General features: G+C 39.0%; 1 protein-coding gene across 1 annotated transcript in view; it reads left to right on the forward strand.

The window, feature by feature from the left end:
- flrt1a (fibronectin leucine rich transmembrane protein 1a) overlaps positions 1-20,424 on the forward strand; it is a 102,193-nt gene extending 81,769 nt beyond the window's left edge. Inside the window, 9 exon segments of the mRNA XM_067437715.1 lie at positions 14,564-14,862; positions 14,864-15,472; positions 15,474-15,800; positions 15,802-16,068; positions 16,071-16,247; positions 16,250-16,309; positions 16,311-16,362; positions 16,365-16,417; positions 16,419-20,424. Coding sequence (XP_067293816.1) covers positions 14,677-14,862; positions 14,864-15,472; positions 15,474-15,800; positions 15,802-16,068; positions 16,071-16,247; positions 16,250-16,309; positions 16,311-16,362; positions 16,365-16,417; positions 16,419-16,787 — 2,100 coding nt within the window. The 5' untranslated portion in view covers positions 14,564-14,676 and the 3' untranslated portion in view covers positions 16,788-20,424.
- The last annotated feature ends 2,355 nt before the right edge of the window (positions 20,425-22,779 follow it).

A 22,779-nucleotide genomic window follows, 5' to 3' on the forward strand; every position in this document is an offset into this window, starting at 1 on the left:
GTGAATCAGTGGATGCAGACCAGGAGACCCAGGCGATGAGCGCTGTAGGTGGAGCCAGAGTACCCGAGAACAGAGGTGATGCCGATGGGAAAGAGAAACCTGCTGCAGCCAAAGGGGTGGAGGGATGGAGCACAGCAGATGGACTGTAAAATAATTGTGGAAGTGTTGTGACAACTGACCATGGGGGAGCCGGTGGGATGAGGGAACCCAGAAGAGGGAACTAGGTTGAGAGTCTCGGCGGTGCTGAAGGTGGGAGTAACAGTTCTCTTTGAACAATTAAGATGATTTAGATAATGGGGATAGGGTCGGAGTCCCCCATCGAACTCTATCAACCAGTTCTCCGCTTCCCTTCCCTCGGCCTCTGGTGTCACGGGCTCACACTCCGTCAGATCCATGCTGAGGCTCCACTTCCCCAATGGTAAGCACTGTCCTCTGGTCCATGGGCTCTGGCTCACTGAAACGGGCTCTGGGTCTGGCAGTGTTCTGGGACGCTCTCCAGACACAGGATGAGCGCTTCTTTCCAGTTCAGTGGTGGTGTCTGGGAGGCCAACATGGTGATGTTAATTTGGTAATCTGTCACAGGTGTGTGCAGGCAGGTAATGATGTTCACAGTGATACCAAGGCCATGTCCACACTAATACGTTTTCATTTGAAAATGTATATTTTTCTCTCCGTTTTGGCCTTCCGTCCACACTGAGACAGCGTTTTAAGTCAATGAAAACGTATCGCTTTGAAAACGCTCTCCAAAGCAGATACATTTGAAAACGCCGTCTTCGCATCGTAGTGTGGACTGTGAAAACGGAGGCTTTTTAATACGATGATGCATTCTTAGCCATGTGATGCAGTCATATGACCAATTCACGCCGTATTTATTTTGGCACATCTCCCAGTCTACATTTTCACTTGCTTTTAGCACTTTATATTCATGTGTTACTCGCAGCAACAACTCCACCTCACTGTCGACCCATTTAAAGAACTCAGTGCCTTTTCTCGACATTGCCGCAAAAAGGTAGTGATGCAAGTCAAAGCGTCTTGGATTTGCTCATGCGCAGTACAGGAATGTAAGCGTTTTCAGATGTTTCAGTGCAGATGAACATTTTTTAGAAAACAATTGAAAATGATAGTGTGGACGCGGAGCTTTTTTAGACGAAAACTCCGTTTTTAAATTTATCCGGATTAGTGTAAATGTAGCCCAAAGCTCGTGTCAAAAAAATTAAACGATTTTAAGTGAAGCTTTGTATCGATGCTTGATTTGTTCTATTAAAATCATGTGGCCTAGGACATCCGAAGCTTCATTTTACACACGCCCACATGACTGCTTCATACTCTGATTCAAAAAGCACGACACGGGTGGTTAGAACCATAGAAATGTATACATATCTATGGTTAGAACTGTTGCATTGTGCTTGTTTATTGTGTGTGTGTGTGTGTGTGTGTGTGTGTGTGTGTGTGTGTGTGTGTGTGTGTGTTTGCTTTATTCTATATTATGTTTTATTTGTTTACAAACAGGAAAAATGTTCACATTCACAATACAAAATTTAGTGTCTAGGAGTATGCAATGGAACAGATTGTCGTCATGTATTTAACATATTGATTAATTAATTTATACGTTACATCTTCCCATTCATTTATTGTTTATTTTTTTAACTTATAAGACAATGGTTGCAAAACATTTTATGACACAGCATTTTCCCTCACTTTCACCAGAAGAGGTCCTCATCAAGCTCTGATTTGAAAAGCTTCAAGTAATGAACCTTTTTCTGACTCAATTGTGCTGAAAGCTTCACTGGTTCAAAAAAGCATCGCTTCGCCATCACTACAGGCAGGGAGACGAATACAGGTGAATCAAGATCAAAACATAGTTTAATTAAAAATAATCTCAAGACAGCCACCAGCACAACACAACTTAACATGACGATGACCGGACAAGGAGTGCAGGAGAAGGAACAACTTAAATGGTGAACACAAACGAGATGATTAAACACACACAGCTGAACTAAATGAACTCATGATGACGGTAACCAGGGAGACAGATGAGTGGCAGGAAACTGAACTAAGAAACGTGACATGAAAACAAACTGAAAGTCCATAAACAAAACTAAACAGAATGGTGACAGCCACTAAGGATTTGTGAAGGGAATGCATCCAAGAAATGAGCTAAATCCATGTACGTTTGTGTGAATCATTGTACACTGCATTGCTTTGCAAATGAGGGTCAGTAAATGCAGGATTTGGACAGAAGTTGCTTCTCAAAGATGGATCAAATCCAACTCTTCATAATCCTTCATATCCAGAACACACGAGTACTGCACTTTAAAATGTGTGTTTGCAAATCGACTTTCTGAATGTGATAATATGGCGAAAGCTACCATTGTCTATTACTGTATTCACAGAGACCAGATTTTGTTATTTTTAACCTGAAAATGCTCAACTCCTGTACAATTCAGAAGCACAATTGTATTACTTCTCCTAATGACATAGCTCTGATCTCTGTGAATACAGAGACAATGTTAACTTTAGCCACCTGTATAGCATCCTAACCAAGCACATTTACAAAGGTGATTTGCGTGCATTCATTAAATATAAGGTGCAGTATTTGCATGTTCTGAAAATGAAGTTGATCAAACAGTTGGTATTTATCCATCTTTGTGAATGCTGTGTGAGACACACAAACACTGTGTTTTTGCTGCCACCCAAATAGTGGTTTTCAAAACATGCCCCCCCAACCCAACCCCTCTTCCGCATGTTTTCAACCCACACATGGGAGATGGGAGATCAAACTCACAGCACAGTTCGCAGCTGCAGCTTCAGGCATTCATGTAAATGGAGCGGCCGGCGGAGCAAAGTGAGTGTGTTAACTTCTCAAATTAATTCCTATTAAGGCATGAACTGAAAACGTGCCAGACTGAACATGGTCTGTGAACTACTGCCGCGAACGTGAACGCTTTTACCTCAGCTCTCATTATGAGAGCTCTTACCTGTAATCTGACTCCTTCTGACACTCACTCAGTGACTAAATTACAATATATTGAACAGCCACATTTAGTTTTTAATTGTAGTGTCTGTTCTCTAACTGAACTGATTTTATGAAAATGAAAGTGGTGGTGAGAAAGTGAAAGTGATTCAGTAGCGGTGGCTTTGGGAATGGCCTCACAGGGCAGCGAAGCATTCTGGGAATTGTAGTCTTTCATCCCCATGAGACAAAAATACATTTTGTGTCTTTTCTCAGTATAGAAGGCAAATTCAAAAAATAATTTCACATTTCTACTACATTAATGACCCATTTTAAATACAGATTCATCTTCCCAGCGGTGAAGTACCCCTTTAAATCTTCTGAAAAAGGTCCCTTAAAAAACAAACAATAACTGACAGTGTATACAGCCAAAGAACAGAGCTGGTAAAATCAATGTAAATGGAATAGCTCAGAGAGTTTGATAAGAAATATATTTGCGTTCATAATGATTCCTCTTGGGGATCTTGGCAAATCAGAGCACAGTTTAGGACTTTGTCAAGATCTCCTGGAGACTCATGTGAGATTCTCTGCGTTTTTCAACTTTAAAATCAGATTTGAGAAAAGTCTTTCATCTCATTGGCACTCGTGAGAAACAGCTGAAATATTAAAGTGATTTCTTTGTGATTTTCTTTTCTCTGTGTACAGAAATGGTCATAAATACAAATTAAAAGAAGAAACTGCATATTTTATGGCAGAAAATGTTTTTAATTAGATTAAATTACTTTATAAAGCAAAGCATACCCTTCGTGACATGACAGCGCAAGATTTATTGACATTTGAATATTCTTTTCTCCTCCAGTTTTACTCACATGGTGGTGTGGCCTTTTTGTTCAGTCCCCTGCCATTTCGTTGTGGAGGCGAACACAGCCTCTGTGCTAATACTTCCAGGATTTATTTTTAATCAGAGATTCTGTTCGGACAGTCATTGAGCCAAATTAATTAGATGGCAACAGGTTTTGATGGTGGAACGGCTCCTTCAGCATCCAACAGGGATCTCGAATATGTACTTATTTAACGTCACTCTAAAAGAGAGGCGGGAGGGAGAGAGAGATAGAGATATGAAGGCTTGATTGTCAGTAAAATGTAGCTCCACTGACAGCAGACTGCTGACACAAGGAGAATATGAAAACCATTATTTCTCCCTCTTCCTCAGGTCTTGTTAGGATTTGTGGCTTGTGTACATTGTGTCAGAGAAAATACGGAGGTTGGAACCACAATATCTTGGTAAAGTCTGTAATTTTTTCTGTGTAAAATACTTTATCCTTTTCCACTTAACAGCAATAGTTGACTCCAAAACCTGTTCCAAACCTGAAAGCTGTTACTGTTTTCTGTGGAGAATGCTAAAAAAAATGCAGGCCCTTCTTTTACATACGACAACAATTAACTGTGATCAGTAAAGAAGTGGCCCATTCACGTATTTGTCGGACATTAGCATACATGTCGCTGCTACAACTATGAAACTAAAGATACCGAGCAACTTGGCAGAGCATTGTATATTGTTACTGCAAAAAACAAAAAGAAAAATGTACTATGAATACAGAAAATTTACCATGAGACCACCACCAAATATGATTTATTGTGTCTACTTTACTATAAAACACACACACAACACTACCGGAGACAAGCAATATAAAAATGATTTCCAAATGTCAAATAAATAAATAAATAAATTATATATATATATATATATATATATATATATATATATATATATATATATATATATATATATATATATATATATATATAATTTTTTTTTTTTTTTTTTTTTTTTTTTACCAGATCCATCATCAAATAACAGTGACACTATATGATTGTGTAGAGAACATGCTCTGCAGTAAATCGCTGAGCCATTTCAAGTTTTGTTGATGATACTTGTGTATATGTTTTTTTGTTTTATTCCTGCGCTAGTTATGCGTGAAACATCAGACTGTGTATCAGACATTGCTACAATGAGGATGTAAGTGGAATTGCACTTGTTGAGTCATCAGAGATTTGAATATTGTTGTGCAGAAAAAAATATATATACTTACACTACTGCATACCTCAGGTCGCTAGTGTCACGTTGGTTGCAGCAGAGATGAAGCAGGATCTAAATTCAGCAGTCTTTATCCCGAAACAAACTCAAATCTTCACATAATACTCAAGAACAGGAACAAAACAACCAAATTAGCACAACATAGAACTGACAATGAACTGTAAACACACAGGGTGTTTAATAGACAGAACAATAAAGAAAACGGGAAACATTTTGTGAAAACTTACTCAAACCATTTATAACCGAGGAGATTAATAGGCAGAGAATGACATGAGTCTGTACTGTTATAGAGTGCAACAATGCTCATCCACTTTTTCAACAGCGTTGTTCCTGCTTCATGGGAGTCGATGTTCCTGACAAACTTTTTGGGCAAAGTTTGACTGTCTGATTGGTGGAATTTTCTGTACCACATCATGGGTTAGGACCATTTTTCACCACAAATTTAGCTGTTAAACATTATTATTTAAAAAAAAAAAAAAAGTTGGAAAAAAGCACACATATGGCTTCAAAAAACAAAAAAAAACATCGATACCATCGATTAACTACCTCGGGAACATGTAGATCTGTCTTTAAAGGTTTATAAGTTATCATTAAAAATCTATTTCCCTATGGAGTTATTACGTCCGGAACTCAGCTGTTGCGCTCTACACTGCCACGTTTACAATAGTTACGACTGGATTCTGAAATTAGATTGGATGAGTCCCATTCAGACCTTGTAAAATAGCCAATATATCTGTACCATGAACAACAAAGTCAAGTCATGATGCAAACATGATGAGTTTATTTCGGCTGCTAGCTAAGATAAAGAGTTGTATTATCTCTCTGAAGAGTAGTTCATTGTGTTAATGTATCAAATGTTTTGTTTTTATTGTTAAAATATTGACTTTTAACATATTAAGTTTGCTTCTTGAGAAATCACCATTAGGTGTCTGATCTGAAAATCTGAAATCACTATATAGCCAAAAGTATTATTAAGACACCCCTCCAAATGATTGAATTCAGGTGTTCCAGTCACGTCCATGGCAACAGATCAAGCACTAGGCATGCTGATGCTTCTACAAACATTTGTGAAAGAATGGGTCGTTCTCAGGAGCTCAGTGAATTCAAGCGTGGTACTGTGATAGGTTGCCACCTGTAAAATTTACTCACTGCTAAATATTCCATGGTCAAATGTTAGTGGCATTATAATAAAGTGGAAGCAATTGGGAACAACAGCAACTCAGTCACAAAGTGGTAGGCCACATAAAATCACAGAGCGGGGTCAGTGCATGCTGAGGTGCACAGGGTGCAGAAGTCGCCAACTTTCTGCAGAGCTCCAAACTGTATGTGGCCTTCAGATTAGCTCAAGAACAGTGCATAGAGAGCTTCATGGAATGGGTTTCCATGCCGAGCAGAAGGATAAGACTCTCTTCCAGAAGAGTTGAAGCTGTTATAGCTGCAAAAGGTGGGCCAACTCCATATTAAACCATGCGGATTAAGAATGGGATGTCCCAAAAATTTGGCAATATGTAAATGTTTTACTTTACAAACAGGCTGTTGTAGAAATAAATGGATGGATTGTTAGTAACTTAATAGTAGATTTATGAATAGGTTTGACTGGCACGCTGCCTGTCTTAGTAAATTGATGGATGGATGGATTAGGCAAATCTTTTTGCGCTATTTGAAATCCACAGTGGGGCCTGTGTAAAGAGACATCTCATCCCAAAACATCAATCCAAGAGCTCGCTGACTTAACAGTGTCTCTCACCCCTGTCCCTCCATCTCCCTCGCAGCTTTCATTCAACCTTTAATCGCTCTGTTTCCTCAGTTACTTGTCCTCCATCATCTTGCCGATCTCTCTCTCTCTCTCATTCATCTGACATTTTCAGTTCTCAAAATATTTACAGCAATGCATTGGCTGTCAGATGAGCTGTAATGGCGTGTAACGACTTTCCACGGGGGACGCTGCAGTCGACACGTGATGTCATAAATTTTTGTTTTAACCGCGTTTGCAGTACATTTGTCAAAAAGCAAAAATATAAACTTCAAGATGTATTGAAACATAAGCATATTTATAAAATATAGACATGATCTGTCATAGTTTGAAGACCACATGCATTTGCTTATTTTTCATAATAACAGAAAGAAGTAATAGAAATTTGAAGTGACATGTTGACAACGTTTCAGTTTAAAGGAAATAAAATACAAATATACATTAATCATTACAATCAGCAGGCTTGCTCAAAACTCTGAGAGAACACATCCACACAGTTTGACGGCTATGTGGCCTCGGTATATTCTGTAATATAAATCAAACAGGGGAAAACAAATATTCTAAATTATTAAATTAGTTTAAACAATTTTGCATAGATGCAAAAATATCAAATACTTTTAAATGAACTTGATGCGCTTAGAGTATTAGAGCAAGTCTATAGTAAATGTTTCTCAGTGTGAGGTTATTTTTTCAATTTCCATTGAACATTTCTACCTTTTGTTAGAAAAAAAAAAGATATATTGCTTTGAACACATGTGGATCTATACCGGGTATGTTGTCATACTATATGGGCTAAACTGATACAACAGGAACCTCCTGTGTATTGATAATAATTTGAGAAGGATAGCTTTGTTTAAATATGAAATACTATCTTGTGTATTAAAATATCTTTCACATTATATCTGTATTTAAAATCTATAAGCTATTTAATCCCTTTTTTAGCTAAATTTTAATTATCAAGAGATGCAAAACAATTCATTAAACTGCAAAACTGCAAAATATATAATACCAAAATTATGAAAATGGTGTTAGGCAACAGTGACCTACAAACAATGGATGGATGGATGGATGGATGGATGGATGGATGGATGGATGGATGGATGGATGGATGGATGGATGGACGGGCTCTCAGAATACTTTCTGAATTAATTGTAGTTGATTGTAAATGAATGTGTTAAAAATTTTGCAAGAAAAATGTGACATTTACTGTTTTTGTTTAAACTCACCATACAATTGTGTATGTAATATTGCAGTATTTTTTAACTGTTTGTAACACTGCCAGTCTAAACATTTGGAGTTAGTGTTTTTAAATACATTATAGCTTGAGAAAACTTTTGGACTTGCGACTCCAAACCTTATAGTTATAGTATGGCTCTTGTGACATTAGCCTCCAAAATATGGCCAGTGTATTGTTCTTTTTTTTTTTTAAATACAGTTTTACTACAAGTTACCAAGTGGCAGTAGGGATGATCTAAAAATCATTTTATTTCACTGTGTTGTAGTGGTAGACACAGCACTGAAGCGATGCACACGCAGTCATTCAGATGTTCCTCTGGTCCGCCCCAGAGTCCCTGGATGTAAATTGATATAGTCTTGTCCTGCCCTCCCACTGGAAGGAATATTGGAAAGGATCGAGAGCAGGACACCCCAAGGCGACAGTCTGTCTGGACAGCCCCATTTTTACAATTCCCCTTGTGACTTTGCCACACTCCTACTCGCCTCCACACACGTGCACCTAAACATCTCATATACTGTACACACTGCATGCATATACAAATGCCATCCATATACCGGCATGCAGAATGTGCACATATATAATGACACCAGCTGTGTGGATGGTTCAATTACAGTCAGTCTCCATGTTTGAAAGCTGTAGTGGAGACAGTGGTGTCCATGTCTGACACAAACACATCAACGCAGGCTCATTGGAAAAACATCCCTCTGCCTAGATTTTTGCAAAATGAGTACAACAAAAACAACAGAAATGTACCATATATAATTCACTGCAGTTTCCAGCTAAAATGAACCCTAGAGGCAGTAAAACACCAGCAAATTTTATTTCATATCTCAGGGTACTACTAAGAACTACTACAGGTTCATGAATAATGCATAAGGCATAATTAAATCTAAAGTGAAGGTCATGATAACCCACTAGTAACCAAATTCTTCAGAAGGAATTACTAATCATTTGGATCAGTATACTAAAGTTAAAAACATGATCATTCTGGCTGTAATGACTGAAGTCATTGTAAGCTTTTGAGTTTTTTGTAAGGTTTTGGATGGTAATTCCTTCTGATGGATTTGGTAACACTTGAGTCAATAGTGGGTTACCATGATTTTCACTTTAGGATACTGATCCAAATAATTAGTTCCTTCTGAAGGATGTAGTATCACTTGTGTCATTATTATCCAATACTTCACAAAAACTTTTTATCTCAAAGCTATAATCAAACTACACTAAGGTTGCTTGGCTTCAACATCACCATCACCAATGCCAATTTTGTCATAGAATTAAACATGAAAATTCACTGAGCTTGTGTTCACCTCAGACCTTATTCCAGGCATTTAACCCCCCCCCCCCCCCCAAAAAAAAAAAAAATTGTTTTGATATTTGAGATAAAGGAAACAGAGGTGCTAAAAATGTAACTAGTTTCTGGCCTTTGTTACACAAAAATACATCAACCCCGCAGCTCTCTATAAGTAGTTTTAGGAGCCACTTACCGGATCATGAGTGAGTTCATATCCAAACTGCTGGGATATGTAGTATAACTCTCACACTAAAATGGTGCAAGTTCCTCATTCATCAGTTTTGAAGAAAACTGAACAAGCTTTTATCGCTACTCACTGGACATTTTACTTTAAAACTTTAATTTACTTTAATTTAATTTATTTCTTTAATTTAATTTCTTTAATTTAGTTGTGAAATCAAAAAAAAAAGCAAAAAAAAAATATTATTTTGCAGAAATGTCACCTCACACACTTTGTGTCGAATGCTAAGTTCCTTGGAAAAACGTGCAAGAATGAAAAATACGACAACAGGGGCTGAAAATATGATTTAATGATTTATTTGAAATATCTGAAATTTAAAGTAACATCTATCAACTTTTAGCAAAATAAGAATAGTTTAGCTTTTTTAGCTTTATTTTATATTTTTTCAAAAAAATGTGAGTATACTGAAAAAAGTGTTGGATTTACATGATTTAATTGAGTACATCGGTCCCACGTGAATCAATTAAAGGGCGGGTGAAACACTCAGTTTCAGTCAATCTCATGTCAATCTTGAGTACCTATAGAGTAGTATTGCATCCTTCATGTATTCGAAAAGTCTTTCGTTTTATTATATTTATAAAAGAAATATAGGCTGTACCGAGTCTTTCCGGAAAAAACGCCTGGAGGCGTATCGTGTGGGCGGAGCTAAAGAATGACGAGTACACCCAAAGCGTCCTCAAGTGTGGAGAAACCCATGTATGCTATCGATCGGATTCAGCTAATACGTGATCCAGAATCAGGCTGAAATAAATTGAACAGGAGAAACAGCAACAGCAGGACCGTCCGTCTCTGTGGTATGTACTGTGTTTAGTGGCCTGTCAACATTTGTGTGTCTTTACTCGCAATTTATGAGGACATGATTTGGTTTATGAACTATTGTATGCGACTAAACCTTAGCAGTAGCAAGCAAAACGGTTTTGCACGTCAGACTAGTGTAATGTTACATAGAACAACAATGGAGTGACGTTAACCTTTAGCGCATTTGAATGACGAAGCACGCTATCGTGTCGTTTACTGATGTTTACTCACGCGACGAGCCAACAGCTCAGACATTTGAAGCAGTTTTACTCACCGGCTGCTTCCAGAGCAGGACCGAACCTTTATCGCTGGGACCGCTCCGTCAAAAACACACTTCTTTGGTATGATTTGGTGAAGTCCTGTGACAGCATTGACCTTGGAAATCCGCGATGTTGTGAAGCTTACGTCATTTCTGCGTTCAAATACAGCGCTGCCTTCCGGGAATGCTGTGCTGGAGCGTTGATATCACCCATAGGAATAAAGTGGAGCGGTAGCGCGGCGCGTCATTAGTGTTCACGGACGACTGGATCTGCAGCTTGAGAGAGTGTTTACGGGCGTGCATTTCCTCTCTCGCTCTAGTCATGCGCGCACGCACCCTACCGGGAGAAGAGCCCGTACGGCCCATACAAGGACCTTCCGCTCTATTAACGTCAAACCGAGCCATACTCGAAAAAAACTCTCCGAAACTTGTGAGAAACCGGAAGGAGTATTTTTGACAAAGAAATACTCCATCAAACGTCCAACATTAGTTTTTGAAACTTTGTCTATGTTAAGGATGGGAATCCAAGTCTTTAACAGTGTAAAAAGCTCAGTATGCATTTCACCCCCCCCCCCTTTAAAAAAACAAACAATTTACATAATTCTTTCATGTAACTTCAACATCATGGAATTAATACATTTTAAATGACTCAGTTAAGTCGTCTCAAAGTTAATTTTATATGGCTCCCTGACATGATTCAGACATTCCAGTTCATATATTAATTTGTCCCCTTCAGTATCATATAATTTAATGTTATACAACTGTTGTAATACTGCACTAGTTAGTTAACAAACATTTAGCTAGCAATAGCAAACTTCTAAGCATTTAAAGCACCTTCAACAAAGCCATTATGACAATAGTTGTTTTAGTCCACAGCTTAATCAGAAGCTGCTCTTCTCCACAATGGTAACCCATGCACTGTAATTTAAATTGTTCTAATAATTCCAACATAATTAAATATATAAGGGGTGGCAGTGGTTCAGTGGTTCATGTAGGTTGTCTACAAACCAGAAGGTTGGTGGTTCAATCCCCGGTTTCACTTGACCAAGTGTCGAGGTGTCCATGAGCAAGACACCTAACCCCAGCTGCTCCCGACGAGCTGGATGGCACATGGCTGATATCGCCGTCGGTGTATGAATGGGTGAATGTGAGGCAAAAATGTAAAGCGATGTATAAATGCAGTCCATATTAAACTCTATTACATAAAATCGAATCTCACCCTTTCTCATCTTGCTCAAAAATACATATTTCACTTTTAAATATAAAATAACAACATTTAATATCTCTTGATTTAGCCATATGCAAAAAATGCTGGGAGCTTACAAGCCCGTTCAGTTTCAGTTAATGCAACACAAATCATTCATGTAACAAAACACAAACGGATTAAGTAAACTTCAATTTGACATATTTAAGTGGATTGTTAGGACAAAAGCAAATTTATAGCAATTGTTGCTTTAGCTCATTTTAATTAAGCAATTTGAAAAAGCAGTACAATTGTTTGTGTGTGTGTGTGTGTGTGTGTGTGTGTGTGTGTGTTTAGTTGCATGCAAAATGCCACCAAACAATAATGATTAAAAATAATGTTCCCCTGCTAAAGCCCCCGGCTGGAATCCCTGCTCTAGAAAATACACATGTGAGGATTGTGGATTGTCTCTGCTGCTAGGTGAGGCTGAATATAAAAGAGTGTGAACCTTGTAAGCTTAAATACCTGCTTAATCCAGACAGTCACAAACACATGTTTACTCATCCCTCCCACTCTCTCTGCATACAAGGCTCTCTCCTTGGTTCTGTCAATCCTTCATCTGTGTCCTCTATGCAGTGACCTGAATACCCAATATTGGTCAGCAGTCAAAACATATGGGTGCAAAGAGACATGCATTGCTTTTAGCTCCATTATTGTATATGCCAGTTATTCTTTTTTTTTCTGAGTCTTCTCTTGGGTAATTAGTTATACTTGCGGAAAATATATATATATATATATATATATATATATATATATTTCCACATAAAAAGTTTTTTTTTTTTCTTTTGTTTTGGTTTTTTTTTTTCTTCAAACCTTTACTAAGCTGTTCGTTCAATTTGCACACAATTGTATATGCACTTTCTAGGGATACTCCTGACAAAAAGCCAACAAAAGATTTTAGATACATTTAATTGTTAAGGAGATTTTTGGCCAGATTTACTTACAGCTTGCGTCAATGCAAACCCTCTTTTGACATTAAAAACTACTGTCAGGATTTACTTAAGACAGACAGAGAAAAATTAGCACTAAAAAAAGGTGTGGACAAAATTATTTTTGCACCTGACCTTATTGCATTTGTAGGAGTTTCACTTTCAGATACAAGATGTATGGGAGGAGAGTATTTAAATGATCATGCAAGGTGATTTGCACTTGACAATTTACTGGTATTTGCACCATTATTTACCATCCAAAAATGTCTTAACCCAGATGCTAATTCGCACTGCTTTTGGTAGATTGTGTTGGTAATTATGGGAATAATCCTGCTGTGTTCGTTCATTTGCAGTAGATCAGTAGATCACATGCAGAACTTCTAATTCAGAATTCACGCTAATTGCCGTGGGCTGCGTTTCCCAAAAGCATCGTAAGCTAAAGTTGATCGTAGAACAATTGTCACCAAAGGTCTCTACAATCAACTTAGGCTTACGATGCTTTTGATGCTTGAGCCCCTGCCCCTTTGAAAGTCAAAGTGCCCTTTTCTATTGCACCACAGTGCCCCCGCGAACACCATTTCCACCCCGCTCTGAAGAGTTTAGCATAATGAATGGAATCATATGTTGCCAGCTAGCATGTCCCGAGTAAAAGTGATCACAAAAAAAAAACACCCACTTAATTACTTCTTGTGGCCTACGTATTCACAACGAGTACAAATAGTGATGCAGAATATGACTAGGCGATTTCCAAGGCAGATATTGGTTTGGGACTATATTATGGGGAAGCACAAGCGAAGCACTGCTACTTGGGCACAGAGATATCACAGATCTCATCCTTACGTCCTCTGGCTGTTGAGCGATCGCAATGTGTTGCGTGATATCTAGATTAATCTGCATCACTATTTGTACTCTTTGTAAATACGCAGGCCACACGAAGTAATTAGGTGGGTGGGTGTTTTTTTTTTGTTTTTTTTTGGGATCACTTTTACTCGGGACATGCTAGCTGGCAACATAGGATTCCATTCATTATGCTAAGGTAAGCTAGCGGCGACCCTGTCGAACTAAAACAATGCCTGCACGGAGACAACAATGCATTTGCCCACATATCTTAATGTAGGAAAGAAGTTGAATAAGCCCTCTTTCTAAAAACGGTGGAGTGTTCCTTTAAAAATACATTTTTAACTAAATAGCTTGCCTATTGCCTTTTATTTTTTGTAGTGTAGTTATCAAAATAGTAGCTCAACTGAATGTTTTTAAAATATAAGAAGCTTTTAACACATGCCACATGGTGGGAAGTATCTTGTTACTGGAAAACTCTCGCTAAACTAAATTTAGCTAAGTTAGTAGCATTACAACTTTTAGTTACAACACTTGTCATAAATTCACTTTTTATTGAAGAGGAAGACATGTCAGTCTTTCTCATTAAAAAATTCTAATACTTGATGATTAGTGCATCAGTAAATGAGGCCAGCAGTTCAAATATCAATTGAACTGCAACTAAAAGGGCTTAAATCGTCAGCATGACTAAGCAATTGGACATGATTCAATTAACATGTGCTGCCATGTATATGATGTTAGCCTTTCACTGACTTTTATTGGAAAATTATAAACATCTATACAAGGTATTAACTTGCTAACTAGTGTGTGTTTCTCTCTCTCTCTCTCTCTCTCTCTCTCTCTCTCTCTCTCTCTTCTCTCTCTCTCTCTCTCTCTCTCTCTCTCTCTCTCTCTCTCTCTCTCTCTCTCTCTCTCTCTCTCCAGGGTGAAAGAAAACAAAAGAAATCCAAATGGACTTCTGAATCTTCTTCTGTAAAGAACCATTATTGAATTGTGCTATAAAAGGCAAGCAGAGGCGAGGAGAGCTTGCTGGTTGCATGATGGCTCCTGAAGGTATAGGGGAGCTTCGAGACTTGCTCTTCTTTCTGCTGCTGTGCTTCACACTATTGACTGAGCTATTGGAGATGACTGCAGCTTCTTCGCTGGGATTGGCTGGTGAAGATGATATAGTGTGCCCTTCTGTGTGTCGCTGTGACGAGGACTTTATTTACTGCAATGACCGCGGGATTGAGCGCAATCCCACCTCTACCACCATCTTCAACTGTCCTTTATCTTCAGAACAATCACATTGACAATGCAGGGCTTCCTAGGTCCTTGGAACATCACACTACAGTGCGCGTTATATATCTCTATGATAACGAGCTTGATGACTTTCCAATGCATTTGCCACCTTCATTAAGAGAGCTCCACCTCCAGGACAACAACATTAGAGTGTTGCCAAGGGCTGCACTTGCTAGACTTCCGCTCCTTGAAAAGTTGCATCTGGACGACAACTCGGTTTCTACAGTGAGTATTGAGGACCAGGCCTTTGTGGACAACCCTCGATTACGTCTCCTCTTCCTTTCCAGAAACCACCTTTCCAGCATCCCATCTGGTCTTCCTGCCTCGCTTGAAGAACTCCGTTTAGATGACAACCGAATCTCTACTATTCCCACTCATGCCTTCCGAGGTTTGTCCTCTTTACGCCGCCTGGTTTTGGACGGTAATCTTTTAGCTAACCAACGCATAGCTGATGATACCTTTTCACGCCTGGCAAACTTAACAGAACTCTCTCTGGTTCGTAATTCACTTCAAACACCTCCACTTAACTTGCCCAGTGCCCATCTGCAGAGACCTCTCCCTTCAGGACAATAATATTATACACATGCCTCGAGGCTCACTTGATGGAATGCGCAGACTACAACGCTTAGATCTTTCTGGAAACAATCTGACTACCCTTCCCAGAGGATTGTTCAGGGACTTGGAGAACCTGGGGCAGCTGCTTGTGCGAGGAAACCCATGGCACTGTGGGTGCAACTTGCGCTGGCTGCATGACTGGCTTGAGGCAAAGGGGAACACAATTACCGTGAGAGGCTTTATCTGCCAGACACCAGAGCGAGTCCGAGACATGGCACTTAGAGACCTCACAAATCAGATGGATGAATGCGAATTATCTGCTGCTGCTGCTGCCGGTGCAGGGTGGTGGAGGAGTAGGTACAGGAGTTGGTGTTGGTGGTAACAGGGTGAGTGGAGGAGCGGTGGGAGTCATTTCTACCACTCTTTCTCCCCCTCAAGGATCCCTGTTCACTCTCAGGTCCAAGCGACCAGGCCTGGGATTTCCAGAAACAGGGTTGGACTACACATTAAGCAGCAGTGGTGTGGGCAAGAACCTAGCCCTGAATGTGAAACCCCTATCCCATGACAGCATCCGTGTTACTTGGAGTGTTAGCGCAAAACATCCTCTTCCTTTCGATTAAGCTGGCTTCGCCTGGGAACTAGCTCTGCCATGGGGTCCATCACAGAAACTTTGGTTAGGGGTGACCGGCGGGAGTACCTTCTCACTTCCCTGCAACCTGCTTCCAGCTACATCATCTGCATGGTGCCTCTAGTGTCTAACAGTGGAAGCAGAAGAGTAGTTTGCCTGGAGGGGACACAGAATCAAATGATGTTCCAGTTTGTGCCAGAACAGAAGACGTCAGATCCCGGGCAGCCTGATGAGGAACAAGGTGAAGACCAGAGCTCTGATCAATGACTTCCCTTCCACTTGCGGGAATTATTGGAGGTGCTTCGGCAATAGTTTTCCCTCGCTCTTATTATTGCAATTTTCTGCTGGTATGGGCACCGTGCAGGGCACATCACATCACGAGACCATTACAGCCATAGTGGCTCTCGCAAGAGTAAACACTATGATGACTACATTGAGTCAGGCACAAAGAAAGACAATACTATCTTAGAGATCAGAAGTCCTGGATTTCAGATGACACCAATGGCAACAAGGCAGACCCTTCAACCCAAACCAGCACGAGAGGATTACATTATACACACCATCTTCCCCTCGAATGGCACAGGTCTATACAAGCCATCCCAAAACATGACCAACTCTGGCTATGGTACCAACCGTGGCTATAGAGAAGGAGGCATTCCAGATATAGATTACTCTTACACATGATAGCTTTGATTTAGAAACCATAATTAGGAGTCATGTACTTCATAGATACACAGTTTTTAATCAACATGGGCTCGGCAGAATCCCTTTGTGCCTTCTGGTCTCCATTACAATGTAGCCTGCTGTTCATGAGACTATAAAACTTTTAATTGGCCCAGATGCTTATAGGAAGCATTATAAACGTGGTGCCAGGAGGCAATGATGCCATTTCAGGTGGTGATACCAAATGCTATTTTCACCTCACGGTGTAATGATCAGTGTCCCTGACATTGCTGTTTTATCCCTGGCTGAGGTGGATTCAAGGGCAGCCCACACTGCATTCCGCTGCATTCAGACTGTCCATAGAGCTCAATGCTTATATGGGAGACAGGCAGCCTTCTCATTGGAAATAACCAACCTGCTATACATTTTAATAGTTGTCTATGAGATGGAGGTCTCTGATTGAAGGATTTGAACCTGGATTTGTGAGTCCTGCATAAAGCAAGATAACCTCTTTGCTAAGAGAAACTAGAAATGTGATGCTTCTGGAAGTGATGCTTCTGGAAATTGCATGGGTTCACATGCATATATATATATATTTTTTTTTTTGGAGATATGAGATGCGGAACACGACTACTATTCCTAATAAAGAAGGAGTGTCTGGACCAAGCAACGTCATGGCCCTGAAAAACTACAGCAAGGTTTGAAATGCCTCAAAACTCGATTCATTTGAAATCTTATACACTTGAAAGCTGCCTGATGCTACTATGATAACGTCCAACAAGTGTTACGCTGACTGTTTTACTTTCAGACTGGTGTAAAGTTGAGAGGATGATTAAATGGGTTTTTGTGTCTCAAGGACTTTCAATTTTTAAAATGGCAACTGAACCCTGGTGTGTTGAAAGACACAAAACCCAAGTTAGATGTTGGACATTTTCATGACTCTGTTGTTTGATTTTTGTTGTTGTTTGTTACAAATTTGTTTCACTTTAATTTAAGTTATAAAGCCCTGCGGATAGTTTCAATGAAATTATTGAACAAAGGTTTTCCTCAATAAATGAGATCAGTGTGTTATCACTTATCCATTATACCCAAACAACCAATCAGAACTACAGCAGCCAGATCTCCCACTATTTAAACAAAGTATCCTGTTTTACAGCAACATGAAGGTCTCACACTTAAAACATTTTTGGAATATGTCTGTAAAAACTTGTTTGTTTTCAATAAATTGACCTCTATAATGTTTTACACAGAGAGTAAACCAATGTTCTGTCAAGGTGGACCATGGTTTGTAGGTTGCTTAGCCACATTCTTAGCACAGTATTGCATTCTTTAAATTGTTTATTTACATCTTGAAATGTCACTGACGAAAAGGATATGGTCTCGCTGCTAACCACAGCGGTTGTACTGCTACGAGTCTTAGGAAGAAGAGGGAGGGTGTTAGAGGGAAACCAGGATTTTGAACCATAACACTGTGGACCATCACTGTGGGAGATAGAGGGCGCATCAGAATGTTGTATAATTTTGTATGGTGAATACATTTTTGCTGAAAATTATTTTCACTTATTTCCTTGTGTAGAAATGATCCGTTTGTCAATGTCTTCAACCCATTAATTTAAGCCAACAGCAGGAGAGAATGCTAACTAAGGACCTCTTATCAGTCAATTTACACAATGGTACTAAGGTAGACGGCGAGAAAAGGTATGTGTGCATTGCACGAAAGACTTACCCTAAGTCTCTGGACATTTCTGTTCTGCTCTGCTGTATTTGTATTTATGTATTTGAGGATTTGTGGAGAATTTAAGACAGCTTACACTGCCTTGTATTTTATGTGCTATTTGGCAATGTACTGTACTTGTCAAAAATAGGAAAGGACGGATGGAGAGAGAGAGAGAGAGAGAGAGAGAGAGAGAGAGAGAGAGAGAGAGAGAGAGAGAGAGAGAGAGAGAGAGAGAGAGAGAGAGAGAGAGAGAGAGAGAGAGAGAGAAATTTTCTGCACTGAAAAAGACCAAGATATTATACAGATGAAACATGGATTTGATATTGAAGCAGGGGCCTAACTGAAAGGGAATGTGTGGTGTTGAACTGTGCATGAAATGTTTTGTCATCTCCTTGCTGTTGTGCTGGCGTTTGGTCTTCCTCGTTTCCCTCTGCACAAAGGACTACTACTAACTTCAGAGATGGAAATGAATCAAGACTTCATGGCATTTCGGTACAAATTGGTTTTTACAATCACACAGTACGTTTTTCTTTTTAAAGCAAAAACATCATTTTGCTTTTAATGAGCCTTTTTACATTTCATCTGTGCGGTTTTCTGCCTTTTATTTATAGGCAAGTTGAGAAAATGAGCCACTGTTGCCATTGCTGTGACAACATCCCAGCAAGAAATAGCCATCATTTCATTATCTCGGTTAACTATAGACCCGTTCCGTTATAGTCCGGCTATGAGTAACCCATCTAGCCAAAATAACCTTGAATTTGGTTACATGTAGTTTTTGCCAAATTAACTTGCAAAGATGTATGATATTCCTTCATATAAGCAAAGTCAACAGTGATTACAAGGTGTCTGTTTTCATTTCTTTGGCATTATCATGTTCTGGGTAGATGACTATTACATTTGTACTGATAGTCCAGATTTTGCCTTATTTTAGCCTAGACATTAGGGCTGTGTTTGGACAGCTATTAGACATCTTTTAAATGTAAAATTTCTTGCTGGGATAGCACTTTTTTGGTATTATTTTTTGTTTTTGCTTTTTTTTTTTTTTTTTTTTTTGGATGTAGTCCAAGTCCAACAACTAGTTCCCTGAAAAAGGGAAATTATGTCATTGTTTGTTTTCTCACTCTCATGTGATTCAAAATTCCACATGAAATTGACAAGCAATGGACTTACTTTGAAATTTAGCAGATTGGTGAAGCAGAATGTTTATAAAATGAAAACTGTCTTCAGATCAAAAGCTCCAAAAAGGCACCATAAAAGCACAAAAAGCAGTATGTGTGACTCAGAGGAATAGATATGACAATTAAAATAGTTATCAAATAAATGATAACTATTTCATGCCTTCGCTCATTCAAACATGAAGGAATACCACTTATCGGAATAGTTCTCATACTGTATATGAAAGGAATGACACCAGATGCCATGAGTTCTTGTGTGTGTCATAACCCATCAAAAGTAGCCAAACTGAACTGAATGAGGGTTGATAAGGCTTAGCTCATTTTTGGCTGAACTGTTTGCATTCATCTCAGGTATAATTTGCATCTGCTTTCAAGAAAATATTCACTGCATCTCAAGAGCACTTAAAACCTGTTAAATAAACTGTTATTTTATAACCACATGCTTACTGTAATGCAAATTCACGCAGCTCCCACGAAGGCAATGAGATTGCGAGTTTTGGGGTCTAGATCTTTCAAATTTCACCTATAGGTCATTTTTTTTTTTTTTATCTCAGCTTGCAGCTGAAATGTTCAGGCGTTCTTTTGCTGTCTTCACGTTCCCCTCCCATCTTGAGAAACCTCTTTGATCCGCCGACATTGTTTTCCTTTGAATTTGCAGCATGTGCGAAGAAGGATTACAGAGTCAGTGTGTGTCCTTGCGTGTGTGATGATGATGTTCTTTAGGGGTTCAAAACTATGGAGGCGTACATTAAAAGTATTTTCTGTTGCAATTTTTCCTGTCTGTTTTATTTAAACCATCTGCAAATTCAGGATCTCCTGCCGACTCTGACCAGCAGTTGTTCCACCTGCACCCCATTAACGCAGATGTCTCTTTGCACGCACACACACACGCTCCACTATATACACACACGCATACACAAACATACACGCACTCCTTCTGTTGTCACCCCTGAGACAGAAGCTCAACCTGCATACTCATTCTGTACAATAACAGCAATACTTTTCCCCTCACACACAACCCATTCTCACTCCCAAGGCATCAAATACTGCTGCTCGAGTTTTTCATGTCACTACACAGATGATAAAGGTGTCCCTTAGTGCCTTTATAGCAATTTGGCCATTAACCCCACTGCTTTCAGGAAAAAACCTTTAACTTTGGGTGCTTTTATACTTGGATCAGTTTGCTTGGGCCTTGCCCGATTTCGATTTCTCCCCCCATCCTGCACTAAATTGTATTCACACAGTTTTTTCCCCGAACCACGATATTTGTACATTATCAAAGCAGCTTTTGTTTACTCCTATTGCGTGGTAAGAATGACTCAGGAGAATGCGGCAAAATGTGAAGCGTGGCTGGCCTCACTTTTGTACCTTTTGTCAGCCGAACCCCTTAGATGTGAAATATTTTACATGAAATACCCATTGAGATTGGTCACATGATATGCAAGTAAACAAACAAACAAAAAAGTCATATTTTTTTATTAAATGCATTTTCATTGCTTTTATGAGAGAGAGAGAGGGCCGCGAGACATAATTATATATATATATATATATATACAGTATATATATATATATATATATATATATATATATATATATATATATATATATATATATATATATATATATATATATATATATACTGTATATATATATATATATATATATATATATACTGTCATCACTGTCATTGTTAGAGTTAGCATCGGCTCATGCTCACAATTTCAACCATATTCTCAAAATTATCGTTTTTTAATTACTTCAAAATTAATATTTTGATCGCTGAAAGCTTCTTCACCAGATCCACCATCAAGGTAGCCTAGAAATCTAGACGCACCCTAGCGGAGGCAAATCTAATCTGGCTCGAGTGTCGTCTGGCAACTCTTAATACACTTCAATCACATTGTGTATAGAGTCAGTGGGCGGGGCTTAACATAATGACGACTGAGTTGCGCTTGCGTGCTTCTAGTAAACACAGAAACTGGCGAACGGCGGTCTTTCGAATCAGCTTTGACCGCGACTCTGGAAGACTTGGAGTTAAGCTTTTCTCTGAGAAAAGAACAAAAGAACAGCCCTGAAGTCATTCTTAAGAAGGGAAGATGTGTTCGGAGTTTTGCCAACCGGATACGGCGAAAGTTTAATCTTTCAACTAGCTCTGCTTCACCTTCGCTGCTCTGGTTGGTTGTAGCGCTATCCAATTGCGTGCAGAGGGAGTTTGAAAGACAACCGTTTATCCCGCCCCTCGGATTGAGCCCTGTCTATGGTGAGTTTCCAGACCAAACATCTTGATGTGGGTCTGGCTTGTCAGGCTAATAACATGTTATTTGACAATGAAATAATATTATATGTACTATATTACAACTTCATCATTACAAATGTGTAATTACAAATATGTGTGACATACAAGTTTTAGCATACAAACATTTGTTTTGACATACAAACATTTTAGTTTACCATAATTCGGTGCATTCAGCAGTACACTTTAACAGAGTTATGAAATTACATATTAGTTTCTGCTAAAGGCAAGCATTATATTGATGCAAGCATTAAATGCAAGCTATATTCTTGCAGTTTGCATCAGTTCATCAGCATCAATAATGCTTCACTCCTATGATTTAGTATGATTATATCAGCAGTGACCCGTACTGAAGTTCACATGAACCGTACCCCAGACCACCTTTTTAAAAAGGACTTACAGTTTGCAGGTGCGCAACCGAGTTCAGAGAACAACATTCACATCATGCAAATGAACCAAACTCTAATGTCAAATGGAAGTATTAGTATGAAAGCACCCTTATGATGTTCCAGATTTCAAAAGAAATCTGTATTAGTATTTTTGAGCATTTAAACCCAGATTTACTGTAAGCTCTTTTGGCTCGAAAAAAACATGCAGCGTTGAAAATTTGTGTGGGCATGATTATTTTAGAGGTTGACCTTACTGAATATACATTTGTAGGAGTTTCCCTGTCCTGTCAGGCCGCTAAATTTAAGAGAGGAGAGTATTAGTGTGCGGTTGTCTGTACTATTATTTAGCGGCCAAAAAACGTTTTTTACATTCTCAGTAGATCATCCGCAGATCTTTCAACTCCCACCTTTATTAGATTGTGTCCACATGCTAATTTCC

This window comes from Pseudorasbora parva, chromosome 3, assembly GCF_024679245.1.
Source record: "Pseudorasbora parva isolate DD20220531a chromosome 3, ASM2467924v1, whole genome shotgun sequence".
Lineage (NCBI taxonomy): Eukaryota > Metazoa > Chordata > Actinopteri > Cypriniformes > Gobionidae > Pseudorasbora > Pseudorasbora parva.